This window comes from Carlito syrichta, unplaced genomic scaffold, assembly GCF_000164805.1.
Source record: "Carlito syrichta isolate Samal-C Ts95f unplaced genomic scaffold, Tarsius_syrichta-2.0.1 Scaffold314826, whole genome shotgun sequence".
NCBI classification, from domain to species: domain Eukaryota; kingdom Metazoa; phylum Chordata; class Mammalia; order Primates; family Tarsiidae; genus Carlito; species Carlito syrichta.
This window is the reverse complement of record NW_007258922.1, coordinates 321498-336256: the sequence shown is the minus strand read 5'-3', so window position 1 is coordinate 336256 and position 14759 is coordinate 321498. Positions and strand designations below refer to the sequence as shown.

Genomic DNA, 14759 nt, shown 5'->3' with positions numbered 1-14759 from the left:
TCACTGATATCCAAACACTTAACAGCTAAATTAAATCACTGATATCCAAACACTTAACAGCTAAATTAAATCACTGATATCCAAACACTTAACAGCTAAATTAAATCACCACTAAGAAATAGAGATGATACACACCATGGCTCTCAAACTTAACACGAAAATCTGATAAACAGGCCAGGCTCTGTGGCTCAGCCTTTAATCCCAGCACTTTGGGAGGCTGAGGCGAGTGGATTGCCTGAGCTCCCAGGTTTGAGGCCAGCCTGGGCATCAGAGTGAGACTCCAACTCAAAAAAAACAAAAAAGAAAGAAAATCTGATAAACAACTTAAGACCCGTATCTCCAGGAAAAAGTACACACGTCTCCATATTTTCTACAGTATAAGTTGGTAAAGGACCTCAGTAGACCTCAGGGTAAGAGCGCTTGCCGTAAATAGCCTAATAGTAAATATTAAATGCATCTGTTAGATTATAAGACGTGGCAATGATATTTGTATGGCAAGTCTCCAAGAAGGAACTACAAAAATCTCATATTTCAATGGAAATTTCATTAATTAGATAAAGACATTTCTAAAATTTTTGAAGATTCTAGTATAAATGACTTATTTTCCTATTTAAAAGTATATATATGACTATAAAGAGCAGTAAGTCTTGCAAATTTTTATGCTGTGGTGGAGAGAGGATGTTAAGGGTTAAGAAGAGGGTTCTAGCTACCATGCACTTGAGAATAATTGTCTGATTTTTGTTTGGAAGCCTAGGCACACCACATCTACTTCAACAAAAATAACTTAAGGATTTCCAGCTGTGCTTTTAAGAATTATTCTCCTAATCATCTAGACTGAGATTATGAATTATTGCAGGGCATGTCTGATATTAACAAGTGAATCACTCTTTTCTAGTATTAACTGGTTTCCTATACGAATAAATTTCATTTTTTTTGTATTTATTTTTGAGCTGGGGGTCTTACTCTGTCGCCCAGGCTGGAGTGCAGTGGCATGATTATGGCTCACCACAGCCTTGACCTCCTGGGTTCAGGCAAACCTTCCTCCTCAGCCTCCCAAATAGCTGGGACTACAAGCATACACCACCATGCCCGACTAATTTTTATTTTTATTTATTTATTTATTTTTTTTAGAGATGAGGTCTCACTATGTTGCCTAGGCTGGTCTCCTGGGCTCAAGCAATCCTCCCGTCTCGGACTCCCAAAGTGCTGGGATTATAGGTGTGAGCCACTGTACCCCGCTGAAGTAAATTTTAAACATGTTCATTTCACTTCTTTCTTTGCCATCCCTCCCATAATAATTTTTCTCTTTGTTCTTACAGACAGATGGCACCATCCAGCCTGGGATCACAAGTACAATTCAATGTGGAGGTTCTCTGCCAAGAGCTTACAGCTAACATCATGAAATTAGAAAAGGTGACCTGTTTTCTGGGTATGGGGGCAATCACGGGTAGTGCCTGCCAACTGTCATAGGTCTGGTCAGGGGTTACACATCCAAATGCCTTTAGTGTGGTGCAAACAACCTAAATGATCAAACCTGGCCAGGGGGTTGCATAGTAAATGTGGAAGAATATTTATGTCCTCAAATAGATCAGATTTAATCTCATTTTCCTTAAAATACATGGCTTTATTGGCCTATCTTTTCTTCTTGTTAGGGTATACACAATATTTCTTTGTACCATAGAGCCCACTGTTAAGTGACTGCTAATACCAGGGTTCAGTATAGGGACACAGTAAGGAGTGAACTGGAGACCACAGGCCTGACCAGAGAGCACAGTCCCAACTCCACCCAGGCTGATTGCTGCCATACATAAAATATTGTGCTCAATCCGTTTGAACCATAAGAGCTGGTTTTTTTGTTTTGTTTTGTTTTGTTGAGTCAGAATCTTACTCTGTTACCCAGGCTGGAGTGCAGTGGCACGCTCACAGCCACTGCAGCCTCAATCTGCTGGATTTAGGCGATCCTTCTGCCTCAGCCTTCCAAGTAGCTGAAACTACAGGCATGCGCCACCACACCCAGCTTATTTTTTTATATATTGTGGAGACGAGGTCTTGCCAAGTTGCCCGGGCTGGTCTCGAATCCCTGGACTCAGGCATTCCTCTCGCCTCCACCTCCCAAAGTGCTGGGATTGCAGGCGTGAGGCACTGTGCCTGGCTCCATCAAAGTTTCAAGGTAGCTTGCTCAAGGTAGCACACCTAGAGAGTCAGCAGACCTGGAATCTGAACCAGGTCTGACTGCAAAGTTGTGCTTAGGAGCCTTCTGCTTTACTGCTTCTTCAAATCCAGCTTTTGGACTTGTTGATGAGGCCACTTATGTACCCTTACCTCTAAAATATCTTCTACTGGACAGCTCTAGGGCAAACCTCTCCTTAGCTTGTGGCATTCTTTGTTTTCCTACACTAAAAGTTACTAGCATTTAACAGCTAAAGTACTGAGAGCAAAGAAGTTTCCAAACTTCTGTTCTAAACCACGTCAGGACAGATAATTAATATGAAATCACTGTATCTATGGACAAATGTGGAAACTTTTTTACACCCAAAATCTATCTAGAGAAAATATAGGTTAACTTCCCAAATGCTTTTTTTCCTTTGTAAAACATTAGGTTCTAGAAATTGACAATAAATGATGTTTCTGTTCAATGAAATGCTTACAAACAATTTGGCATTTGTGTTGACCTAGAAAGTGGTGTATTAATTTTCAGTTTTGTTCACTCTGACATACAAGTGATATTTTGTGAATCAGAAACACATGGAATCCTGTTGCCTTCTTTTGCGTTTCTTCCCATCTCCTGTCAGGCCTGTCTAGGACACCACATTCTGTGATCAGGGAACAGAAAGCAGAAGCCTTGTTCACAGCAGGCTGAAAGCGAGCAGGACTTGTGCAGGGCTTGCAGACAAATCCCAGCAAGGAGATCAGGGAGGCCTGCAAGAGTACCAGTGAAGACCACCTTTGCCCAAAGCAGAATCAGTAAAAAGTAGATTTTGAGTCAACATACTCATAGTGATATTGTAAAAAGTTAAAAGTTGCACACATTGTTCAAAAGAATCCAAGTATTTAAAAAAAGAGAGAGATACCAAGCCACACCCACGTTCTTTCTGATTGGTCCGCCCCCCTCCTCAGAGGTAATCAGACACTAGCCTGGCACAGCCTGCTAGTGAAAGTCCAAGACATGGCTCAACTCTTTTGACTCCATACCAGCAATCCCTTCAGTTTTGCTTTAGAGACTGGTGTGTCTAAGCCTCAATCTTTCCTTGCGTATAACTTCCTATTTCTGTTCATGACATCACTGATTTTTCGGTCATGCCTTGGAAATCTAACAATAAATTTTAATTCCTTCCTCTTTTCACTTGCTATTGATTGACTAACGAGTTGTCAAGTTCCGTGAAGTCTCTCCTCAATGTCTCCTCAAAGTCTCTGTCCACTCAACCTTCCCACTACCAGTCTGATAGTAGGAAATTGGATCTTCTTATAGTTTTTATTTGTGTTTTCCTGATCACTGCTGAGGTTGAACATTTCATATATCTATTGGCCATTTGGGCTTTCTTCTATAAACTGCCTATTTACCTCCTTTGTTTTGCTTTTGGGGATTTTTTTGTCTTTGTAGGCATGTCTTATTAATGTTGAATTTCAATTCTTTGTTTTATTTTTTCTAAACCTTTCAGCTCCTGTTTGTCCATTTATCTTTGGACCTGGGGGATAAGTGGGGCAGACATGAGCAGGAATGTGGGGAAAGAAGGCAATACCTTTGATGGGAAAAGAATAATTATTTTCTTAGAACTGGAAGTGGCATGTATAGCAGTATAGTAGAAAGAGCATATATTTCGGAGTGAGACCTTTGTTCTTATCCCTACTCTGCCACTTACTACTTGTGCCACTGATCCCATTACTTAGCCCCCTAGCCTTCAATTGCATGTATAAAACCTGCCTTTGCTGAGGCGGAAGGATCACTGGAGCCCAGAAGGTCAACGCTGGGGTGGCCGTCAGAGTGCATGCCACTGCGCCCCAGCCTGGGCGAAGGAGTAAGACTCCAACTCAAAAAAAAAAACCTGTCTCTGTGGTGTTGTTTAGCTAAGGGGAGCATGCACTGCCTGGTACTTATAGATCAGACTCAATTCCTCCAAACTTACCTTCACTTACCTTACATATGCCTATAGAACATCATAGACTGTTCCTCCAAAAGAAGAGTGTATTCTCTTTCCTTTGACCCTCGGGATTCCTGATCCCATAACATCATTGGCTTTTGAGAATTCCTTGCTCTAGACTCTTTTAAAGTTCATTTATTCGGCAGACTGAGAACATTTTTAATGCCTAACCCTGGACTTTCATCTTCAGATCCAAGCATCAGACATGGTTGGTCCTTGTCCCTACGAAATCCACAGTCTTCTTGGAAATGTTGAATAGTATCTAATAGGAGCATTAAACATTATTATAGGGCATTTGTCTGATTAAAACCATCAAATGAGTTCGGTAAGGACAATTTCCCATCGTCTGTCTCTGAATACATTTGGGTCACACCTGGTGCTGCCAGTTTTTGTTCTTCTTTTTCCATCTCATTTATCTGTCTTTACTGACATTTTTATTTTATTGTGCTATTTTTTTTTAGTGCTATCTTCTTTCATTCTAAACTGGATTGTCCAACAGAGTTCTAGCCCATGAAAAAGCATGTATTTGCCTCATCTAAATTTAACCTGTGTGTGGCTTTGTATTCAAGGCAGAGTAATCTCAAGAATTATTTAGGCCATAGCAAATATGCCCTTAATATACTTTATTCTATTTAATAATAAGAGCTTCTCTTTTATTATTTCAAGATACAAAATAACTTACAAAAGCTGCTTGAGAATGGTGACTGACTGACCAGATTGCTTGGGCCAACATAATACCTCATGTTCCCTTTGAAGAAGGTGCTCCCCAAGGCGTTCTGATTGAGTGCTCCCTGCTGGTCAGAGGCACAAGCGGATGAGAACCCAGACATGTTTGCACGTGGCGGTCTCCAGCTCAGGAATGGGGGGAGGGGAAATAATTTTGGTTCTTGTGCAATAAAAGTTGACCTTGATTCTTTGAGGAAGTTTTTCCTGCTGCTGCCTGAAGAAAACAGACTCATCTTTGGAGGTCTCAGGAAGGGCCTGGTGGACACTCTTGGATGATTGAGGTTAAGCCATTATCACGATGGTGTCAGCAAACACTCCACTCCATGCCTTTTTAGTTTTTTTACCCTCCTTTTCTCTCCCTTACACCACTCTTAACCAGCCTTCAAGCTAGGGCTGTATCACTTACCAGTGAACTCAGTGTGGTCCCCTAAAGAATTTGACATGAGCATCAAAAAGACCATAAGTGGCTCTAAGTAACAGACTTGCTTCAAACAAATAACACCTACGTTTTCTTTGTCTTTTTTTTTCCTTCTGCTGTTATGTTCTGTTTTAAATCACCTGTGTATCTTAGTTTCTCAATTCAGTTTTGGCAAGAGTAGGAAGCAAAGTGGATTAAACTATCTTGTTTATGTTTTGTTTTGTTTTGTTGCTGTAACTACTAGTTAATTGGAGTGATTGTCACCCAGCCCAGGTCAAGAATCCGTAAGGCATTGAACTAAAGTACTAAATTACTAAGTACTAAATTAAACTTATTTTGAAACCAAAACTAATCTTGAAGCCAAATGGTGTAATAGAGATTTAATACAAGATGAAAAACACTGAATTTTTAAGATTGCAGGTGGACTGTGTTAGCCATTTTGAAACAGGATGTTTATATTCAGCATTCATTAATGCTGAAACCCATTGGAGCATGACAGTAGTATGTTTTTCTCCTTTGCTGACTAAAATAAAGCAATAGCTGGTGGTTTGCTAACTTTATTTACCATATGGGTTTATTAACAATTATTTAGGGTACCATAAGATTTGTAAGTATAAAAGATATTCTGTTTCTATCTGCAATGCATTTGACAATCATTTCTATGAAATGTATTTTGTTTAATCAGATAAGCTAATAAATGAATTGGTTACATCATTTGTATCTGTTAGCCTGCTGGACAACTGTGCCTGGTGCACCTCTGGCTTTTAATAAATACTCATGGGTTAAAATGCCCTGCTAACATTGTGTTTTGTCAGTTTGTAAATGATTTTAACCAGGCCTTACTTTTTAACTCTTTCTCCACCTCCACTCTACTACTTCCAACTCATTTCATTCTTCTTTCCTCCCAAGTATTCATTTCAAAATTCAAAAAGAATTTAAGTTCTTGGGTTACAATGGTATAGGGGAAAGAAAATGAACTTTGGAGGAGAAAAGTCACTGCTTGATTCCTGTGTCCACATTTTATAGTTATTTGGCTATTTCCCCCATATTACTGATGAGGCCGAAAATGCCGGTAAAAAGTATTTTGAGGATTAAATGTGATAATGTCTCTAAAGCACATAGTCTTGTCAGGCTAATAGCATACCCTCCTGACAGGTACTATATTTGTTATTGTCAAAAATATCTTCATGTCTGAAAATAACAGTTTTATAAAAAGTTAGATGTCAATGCTTTGTATTTAAAACTTATTAGAGATTCAAGAGTGGATCAGCCACCTTTAGAGAACAATTTTAGAACTATATGGCGAGACTTAAAAAGGTTCAAGAATTGGCAATCTACCAGGCATTGTGTCTCACGCCTATAATCCCAGCACTTTTGGAGGCTGGGACAGGAGGATGCTGGAGCCAGGAGTTCAAGACCAGCTTGGGCAACATAGCAAGCCTTCATCTTTACAAAAAAAGGTATAATAAAAATTAGCCAGGCATAATGTCATGTGCCTGTAGTCCCAGCTACTCAGGAGACTGAGGTGGGAAGATCACATGAGCCCAGGAGTCGCTTGAGTCCATGAGTTAGAGGTTGCAGTGATCTATAACACCACTGCATTCCAGCATGGATGACAGGGCTAGATCCTGTCTGGAAAAAAAAAAGTAATGTGCCATCTAGAAATTTGTCCACAAGAAATAGAGATATAATAAAGTTTTATATATGAGAATACTCCTTGAAGCCTCCGAGAGCAAAGTACTAGAGTCTAAATATCCAGTAGCAGAGTTAAATGATGTAATTATTTAGAATTATATCATCAAAGAAAGACATAGAAAGCATAATAGAACACCAATTCAAAAGGGTAGGCATGGCCAGGCTAGGAGGTTCATGCTTGTAATCCCAGCACTTAGGGAGGCCGAGGTGAGGGGCTTGCCTGCGCCAAGGGGTTCGAGACCAGCCTGGGCAACATGGCAAGACCTCGTCTCTACAATAAATCAAGAAATTAGCCAGGTGTGGTGGTGCATACCTGTAGTCCCAGCTACTACGAAGACTGAGGCAGAATGATTGCCTGAGCCCAGCAGATCGAGGCTGCAGTAGCTGTGATCATGCCACTGCACTCCAGTTTGGGCAACAGAGCAAGACTCCTATTCAGGAAAAAAAAAAAAAAGGCAGGCATAAAACTATATGTTATAGCCAAGCATGGTGGCTCACACCTGTAAACCCAGCACTTTGAGAGACCAAGACGGGAGGATTACTTGTGAAGCCAGGAGTTTGAGACCAGCCTAGTTAACATAGCAAGACTCCATCTCTACAAAATGTAAATAAATGAATTAATAAAAAATAAAAACTCCATGGTATCCCAATTTTCAGAAGAAAACCCTACATATGATGTGTGTATACATATACATGCACACACACAGAAGCACACATAGGTGACCTTTTCTGTATTACACAGATTTTCTTTTTTAATCAGATAATTTAAAAGATTGGGTGGCTCTCAGCAGGGAATCAGATCCCACAACTGCCACCCTAACAACATGGCTGCTACTTCTGCACCTGGAACTTTACTTTCCAACAACCACTCCAGTTGACGCGTCCTACAGTGAGAGCAAGCTTCGTCATTTCTAGGTTTAGTTATTGGTTTTGCTTTGGGGATACTATTGTTTGTTTTGGTTTTCATGATTAGCTCCCAAGTCACATGATTAGTCCAAAGTCTGGTTCAGGTGGGTCTGACTGATGACGCTCAGGTCATACTCCTGCATAGTAACTGCAGAGCACGGGAAAGCAAGCATCTAGGATTTTTCAGCTTCTGGCCCCAGGCATACATGTAGGGAATTCTCCTAACATATAAAGGGGTTTCAGATGCTGAGTTCAAAATAATGGCAAATGTCCACCATATACCTTGCCCTTAAACACTTGTGTATTACCTTTCTGGAGTCATAAAAACCATTAAAAAGATCAACCATAATGCTATTTCTATGCATTCTGATACTTCAATTTATACTTATATATATACTATTTTGGTAAATAGAAATTACCAATCTTCCATAAATGGGAAATTATATTATTATTGTTGACCTCTCAAGCTTTGTAAATATCTAAGATGCCTTCCTATATATACTCCACATTACTATGAGGCATTTCTCAAGTATTTAAGCAATTCCTTGAAACCACCCCAGACATATTTTTAAAATACTTTTCTTGTCTTACACAATTTCATAAAATCATGGAGTCAGACCGAAAAAGTTAAGTGTGAATTTAAGATGTTTAATGTATGCTGTTACATATTTAAAATGTAAAATGTATGCTGTTTTTATTTATGTATTCTAACAATGCTAAAATTCAGGTGATGTTTGTTTCTGGTAATCTAAAAAATATGGACACTAATGTATTATAGATAGCCTGGGTGATTTTACTCTCAAACATTTTTTAAAGTCAAAATTCTACATTTTTTAAAGTCAAAATTCTACACATCAATAATTTGAGTTCATAACCTGACGCACTGACAAAAGAGCCCAGTGACATAACATTCATCTTATATGCTTCTTTTACACCTGTCCATGCTAATTAGCATGATTCTTGCCTCAAACAATCAGTCATTAAATGAAACATCTTTGACCACTTTTAGCTCATATGAAAAAAAAATGGAACTTGATCTGTTTACCTTTTATAGTTTCTCTTATCTCTGTTTCTAATTACCCTATGTAGTCTGTTTGTCTCTCTCTCTCTCTCCCTCTACACACACTTACATACACACACCCACACACACACCATCCACCATACCAGTAGTCATAGTATATGGTAATATAAAGTGGAAGGGGAAGATGCCCCTTGCTTCTCACAGACAAAGCCACCATCTCAATGGGTCCTGATGAATCATGTGACCTGTTATTTTTAGGTCTTTGAGAATTCCACCAAAAGTCTCACTTTGTTCTTTCTGAAAATGACCATAATTATAAAAAAGCCTTCTGATACCCAGAAGTGAGAGAGTACATCACACAGAGAAGCATGTCTCCCTCCGTCTTGTCTCCAGTGCACCTAGTTTTAAGCATATAGGCAGGAAAATGCCTCTTTCTCTCTCTGGAAAACTGCAATTATGCATTGAGAATGCTGCCTGTTTGTTTTCTTTTTGTTTTTTTTTTTCCTTTGAGACAAAGACTCATTCTGTTGTCCGGGCAGCAGGGCAGTGACACCATCATAGTTCACTGCAGTCTCAAACTCTTAGGCTCAAGCAACCCTCCTGTCTCAGCCTCCTGAGTAACTAAGACTACAGGCGTGCGTCACTACACCTGGCTAATTATGTTTGTTTGTTTTGTGGCAGAGAGGGGCTAAAAACAGTTAAAATTATTCCTTTTTAAAAAATCAACCCGCAAGCTCCAAACCTGCTAGACATGGGACATGAGAAATCCAAATAGCCACAGGCCACTTTCCTGGAAATACAAGATAGTAATCTATTCACAACATTACCCCAACATCCTCTCTTGGTGAAGTTATTGGTTTACAACCCCTGCTTGTCATGTATACCCTGGAGACAATTTGTTCCCTGAAACTCTGGTTTTGCTAAATACAACCTTGCAAATTCCAAAGAAAAATGTATAGCCATACAACCCGACTCCCTCCCTTACCTAAACTAACAGATAAAACCCCCCTCCTCTTTCTCCAGGTTGCTCAGCCTTGGAGCATCAGCCCACTGAGTCACGCCAGCACTAATAAGCCACTACTTCCTAAGATAGCTTCAGTGTCACGGTCTCTCTATTTTCCCACAACAGTTTTAGACACAGTCTTGTTATATTGCCCAAGCTTGTCTCCAACCCTTGGTTTCCAGTGATCCTCCCATCTTGGCCTCCCAAAGTGCTGGGATTACAGGTGTGAGCTGTTATGCCTGGCCTGTTTGTTTGGTTTCTGGTTGTCCCTCAGCCATATATGCACAAATAATTTTGCTACATATATATTTTTGTTTTTATCCTCCCAATCCATATGATAATGGGGTTATAGTCAACCATCTCTGAGCAGAAGCAAATATAAGTTCTTGCCCTCCCTTATTTTTGGGCCTTGGCCAGGCAATGACCCACCCCCCCCATATTCCTTTGCTGCTGCTTCATTTGAGGATTATAGCTGCGAACTCATTCCTTCCCATCTATGCATGCATGGGCCACAGTAGGAAGTAACAAAAATCTTCCCCTACACCTAGATCTAAGAATTTCTTGCCCCAAAGTTCTCTATGAAAGTTCAGTTCAAGGCCATAGATGCGGGAAAGATGTAGTTTTGTTGGCTGCTAAAAGGAATATTTGTGCAGTTTTGTTTAACCAGCATTCTGATTTATTTCCTTTTCATACAATAAACTACGCATTTAAAGTGTACAATTTTATATTTTGACATGGATGTATACTCATGAAACCATCACCAAAATCAAGATCATAAACATATCCTTCACCCTTCAAAGTAGTCCTTTTGCGGTCCCTCTCTTGTGCCCCTGCCTGCCTTTCAAGTAGCTGTTGATATGTTTTCAGGCTCTGTAGATTGTGATAAAAAGTGGAAGGGGAAGATGGTCCTTGCTTCTTACAGACAATACCACCATGTGACCCATTATTTTTAGGTCTTTAAGAATTTCACCAGAAAGTCTCACTTTGACTGTCCTTTCTGAAAATGACCGTAATTTTCTCTCTGGGAAACTGCAGTTATGCATTGAGAATGCTGCTTGTTTGTTTCCTTTCTTTCTTTTTTTTTTTTTCTTTTGAGACAAAGTCTCATTCTGTTGCCCAGGCAGCGGGACAGTGACACCATCATTTTATATAAATGGAGCCATACAATATATACTCTTTTTTTCCTGGATTCTTTCGCTCAGCATAATTATTTTAAGATTTATCCTTTTTTTGCATGTTTTAATAGTTTACTCCTTTTCATTGTTCAGTAGTAATCCACTGTATATACCATACATTGTTTATCCATTTGCCTGTGGATGGATATCTAGTTTTTGTTCATTACAAATAAAGCTGCTATGAACATTCTGGTACAAGTCTTTGTATGGAGATACACTTTTATTTCCCTTGGGCAAACTTCTAGGAGTGGAATTGCTGGGTCATATGGTACGTATATGTTTAACTTTATAAGAAGCTGCCAAGCTGTTTTTCCAAAGTATACCATTTTCCATTCCCAACTTGCAGTGTGAGAGAGTGCAATACCTCCACATCGCCCCCACCATCACACGAGATGATCAGTCTTTTAAACCGTAGACATTACAATATAGGCACATTGTAGTATCTTGTAGTTTTAACTTGCATTTCCCTAATGACTGCTGATGTTGAGCATCTCTTCATGTGTTTAATCGCTGTCTGCATGTCTTTGGGGAAAGGTCTGTTCAAATATTTTGCCCGTTTTTTTTTTACTGGACTGTTTTCTTATTATTGAGCTTTGACAGTTCTTTATATGTTCTGGACAAAAGTCCTTGATCAAATATTCAATTTGTAAATATATTCTCCCAGACTATGGCTTGTTTTTTCATTCTCTTTATGTCTTTCAAAGCAAGGTCCTTTCCTCTCTAATGCTCTGCTGTGAAAACTCTACCACCTGGCTTGCTCCCAGCTCCATTTCCAAAGCGCAAGGAGATCCCTGGGCTCTGTCTGGGTTCCCCTCCCTACACCGCAGCCTGAGGACTCTCAGGACAGTAAGCAGGGCAATGAAAGGGCTCTTCTCCCCTATTCCCCTTCTCTCAGGCATCACTGTCCTTCATCAACTGATTTTCAGTGTTTCATGTATTTTGTCTGGATTTTTTGGTTGATTCAGGTGAAAAGTTAAATACAGCCCTTGTTACTCTCTCTTAGGTGGAAATGGAAGTCCCACACCAGAGGAAATTTAGCATCCAGAATCATGAATCAAGTAGAAAGAATTGTTAACTTGGTAACGGAAAATGGAAATAGTTTATAGGTGTAGAAGTGACAAACCTAGGTTTGGGGCCACAAGAAGGAAGTAGTTGAAACTACTACAGCATAGATGCTCAAAGACAGGGTTTCATGAGCTGAAACTCAGACCTCTGAGGAAGAGGTACAGCCAGCTGGTGTTAGTGACTCAGGCAAGAACAAGGCTGATTCTGCAAATGTTGGGGAGACTGCAAACTGAATTCAGCTTACAAAAATCAACTGTCATTGTGAGGGTGAAGAACACTCACTGGAACAGGAAAGAGTTCGATCCCAGTAGATATAGAAAGAAAAATATAAGCCAGATGTGGTGGTTCACACCTGTAATCCCAGCACTTTGGGAGGTGGAGGTGAAAGGATTGCCTGAGCCCAGTGGTTCGAGACCAGCCTGGGCAATTTGGCAAGACCACATCTCTACAATAAATCAAAAAGTGTGCCAGGCATAGTGGCGCTGGTCTGTAGTTTCAGCTACTTGGAAGACAGAGGCAGAAGGATCACCTGAGGTAAGAAGTTCAAGGCTGTGGTAGCTGCAAGTGTGTCACTGCACCACAGCCTGGGCAACAGAGTGAGACTCCGACTCAAAAAAAAGAAAAATATAAAAATTGTTTTAAACATATTTTTAAAGTTCTTTGGAAACAAACAAGAAAGAGCAATCCTTTTTTTCCCTCCAGCCTCCCACTCTTTATCTCTAGTGCCCCTAGAATCTAATGAAGCGGTGGCAAAACGGAAATAAGATTTGAAGAGTCTCAGTGTCTGCAACCCAAAACGGAGTAGAAAAGGGTGGGTGGGCTTCAAGCTAAGAGATAATAGCTTGGCTTAACAACTGGCTATTATCCACTCCTTTAACTACTTAGCATACACACACACACTTCTACACATTTGAACTCTCATGCAACAAGAAAATTCTAGGGTTCTGTCTAACAAGATGCCACTATCCCTCACACAAAGGAAGATATTCTCACCTTTTTCTTAAAATGAGATGAAAAGTCCCAACATTCATTGTGTTCATCTCTGGAAAGCACACTACCTATCAACTGTATTAGTTATTTCTCAAATTTGATACAGTTCCATCTGAATATTCTGGTTCCCTAATGACTAAATTGTAAGTTAGGCTCCAGCAAAACTTGCATAAAATCTTAAAGAGAAGGGAAAGAGAAAAGAAGAGATAGTTAATATACATACATTGAGAATACACATACCATACACACGCCCATGTGTACACATGCACACACATGCATGCGCACACACACACACACAAAGCAAGAAAGGATGCATAGCTACTATAGTTCTCATTACTGTAACTAGTCACAAAAATTTAAGTCCTTCTTCCATTACCCATTTCATATTTTATTTGCCCTCAGACAGGACCTCAGCTGGTCCCAGTTCTTTACCTGATGCAGGTGACTCAATCTTTATTTTTTAATGGTCTGAATTCTCAGTAGTCCTTTTTTTTTAAGCTTTCCTTTCTCTCTCTTTCTCTTTCTCCTTCCTTCTTCTTCTTCTACTTTGTTGTTATTTGTTGTTACTGTAGTGCTTGGTTGCCTGTTGGTTCAATGGCATCAGTAGGCCAAAATGGATATTTGGCGGTCTTAGCTTCCAATTTTACAGAAACATTTTTGTGTTCCCTCATGGAAGCATTCTTCTCTTGGAAACCAAAACCTCCAGACCAACAAAGCTCAAAATTGCTGGGGTTCTGCAAGAATTCTGCAAACGGGTTATGAGCTGTAATATAACTGTGGTAAGAGGAGCCACTACTACCTCCAACCTTGACTCCCGGACCCATGTATTCTAGTTAGATGAGAGGTATACAGATACTGGTTTCTGCTTCATAACAATTACTACATTTTCTAAGATAGAAACCCATGTTTTGGGGGCATCTCTCCTAACTGACAGTCCAACACAATCTGTAGGAGGTCATGCCACTGACCTAATAAGCCAGCAGCTTCTGGATGGTGCAAATGTGGTAAGGCCAGTGGACTCAAGTGGACACAAGCCCACTGCTCACTTCTTATGTGACTTTCTTGATTAGAAGCAGTATGGTGTAGAAAATGGAGTGAAGTTACCATGATGGTGAATAAGGCAGAAACGTTATGGGCAAGAGCAAGAAAGGCAGATCAATATCAAGAACACGTGTCTGTCCCAAAGAAGACAATCTCCTCTCCTTGCGGAAGAGGTCTAATGTGATCATTTCGCCATCAAGTGGTTTGTTGGTTTGCAAAGAAGTAGCACTATATAGCGGTTCAGTGACTGTCTGCTACTGCCATGCTAAACTCAGCCGGATCTGCCTTCCTTAGGGGAAGTCTGCATGGGTGACTCCAAAACAAAACTTTGTAATAATTCACATTCATTCTCTAATTAAATATTGACATTTGAATGGGTTATTTTAGATCAAACACAAACACAAAGCAAGGACCTTACCGTCACACTTCCAAAAAAAAAAAAATTAACATAGTCATAGTTTTCTAGTCTGTCTCGCCACTGGCATTGGACTTGTTAAAAAGCTACTTATTTAGTGAATGCTCAGTTAGGAAGTTACTCAGAACCAGTCAGCAGTCTGGGGTGTGAATATTTCCTAGATTG

General features: G+C 39.9%; 1 protein-coding gene across 6 annotated transcripts in view; it reads left to right on the top strand.

Annotated features, from left to right (window-relative positions):
- GRAMD2B (GRAM domain containing 2B) overlaps window positions 1-6087 on the top strand; it is a 126451-nt gene extending 120364 nt beyond the window's left edge. For 4 of the 6 annotated variants that reach the window (XM_021705922.1, XM_008072038.1, XM_008072036.1 and 1 more), the window contains 2 exons: window positions 1320-1413; window positions 4806-6087. In XM_021705922.1, coding sequence (XP_021561597.1) covers window positions 1320-1413; window positions 4806-4847 — 136 coding nt within the window. In that variant the 3' untranslated portion in view covers window positions 4848-6087. Of the gene's footprint in view, window positions 1-1319; window positions 1579-4805 lie in introns of those variants that run through there. The other 2 variants (XM_008072037.1, XM_008072035.1) reach the window with 1 other exon arrangement.
- The last annotated feature ends 8672 nt before the right edge of the window (window positions 6088-14759 follow it).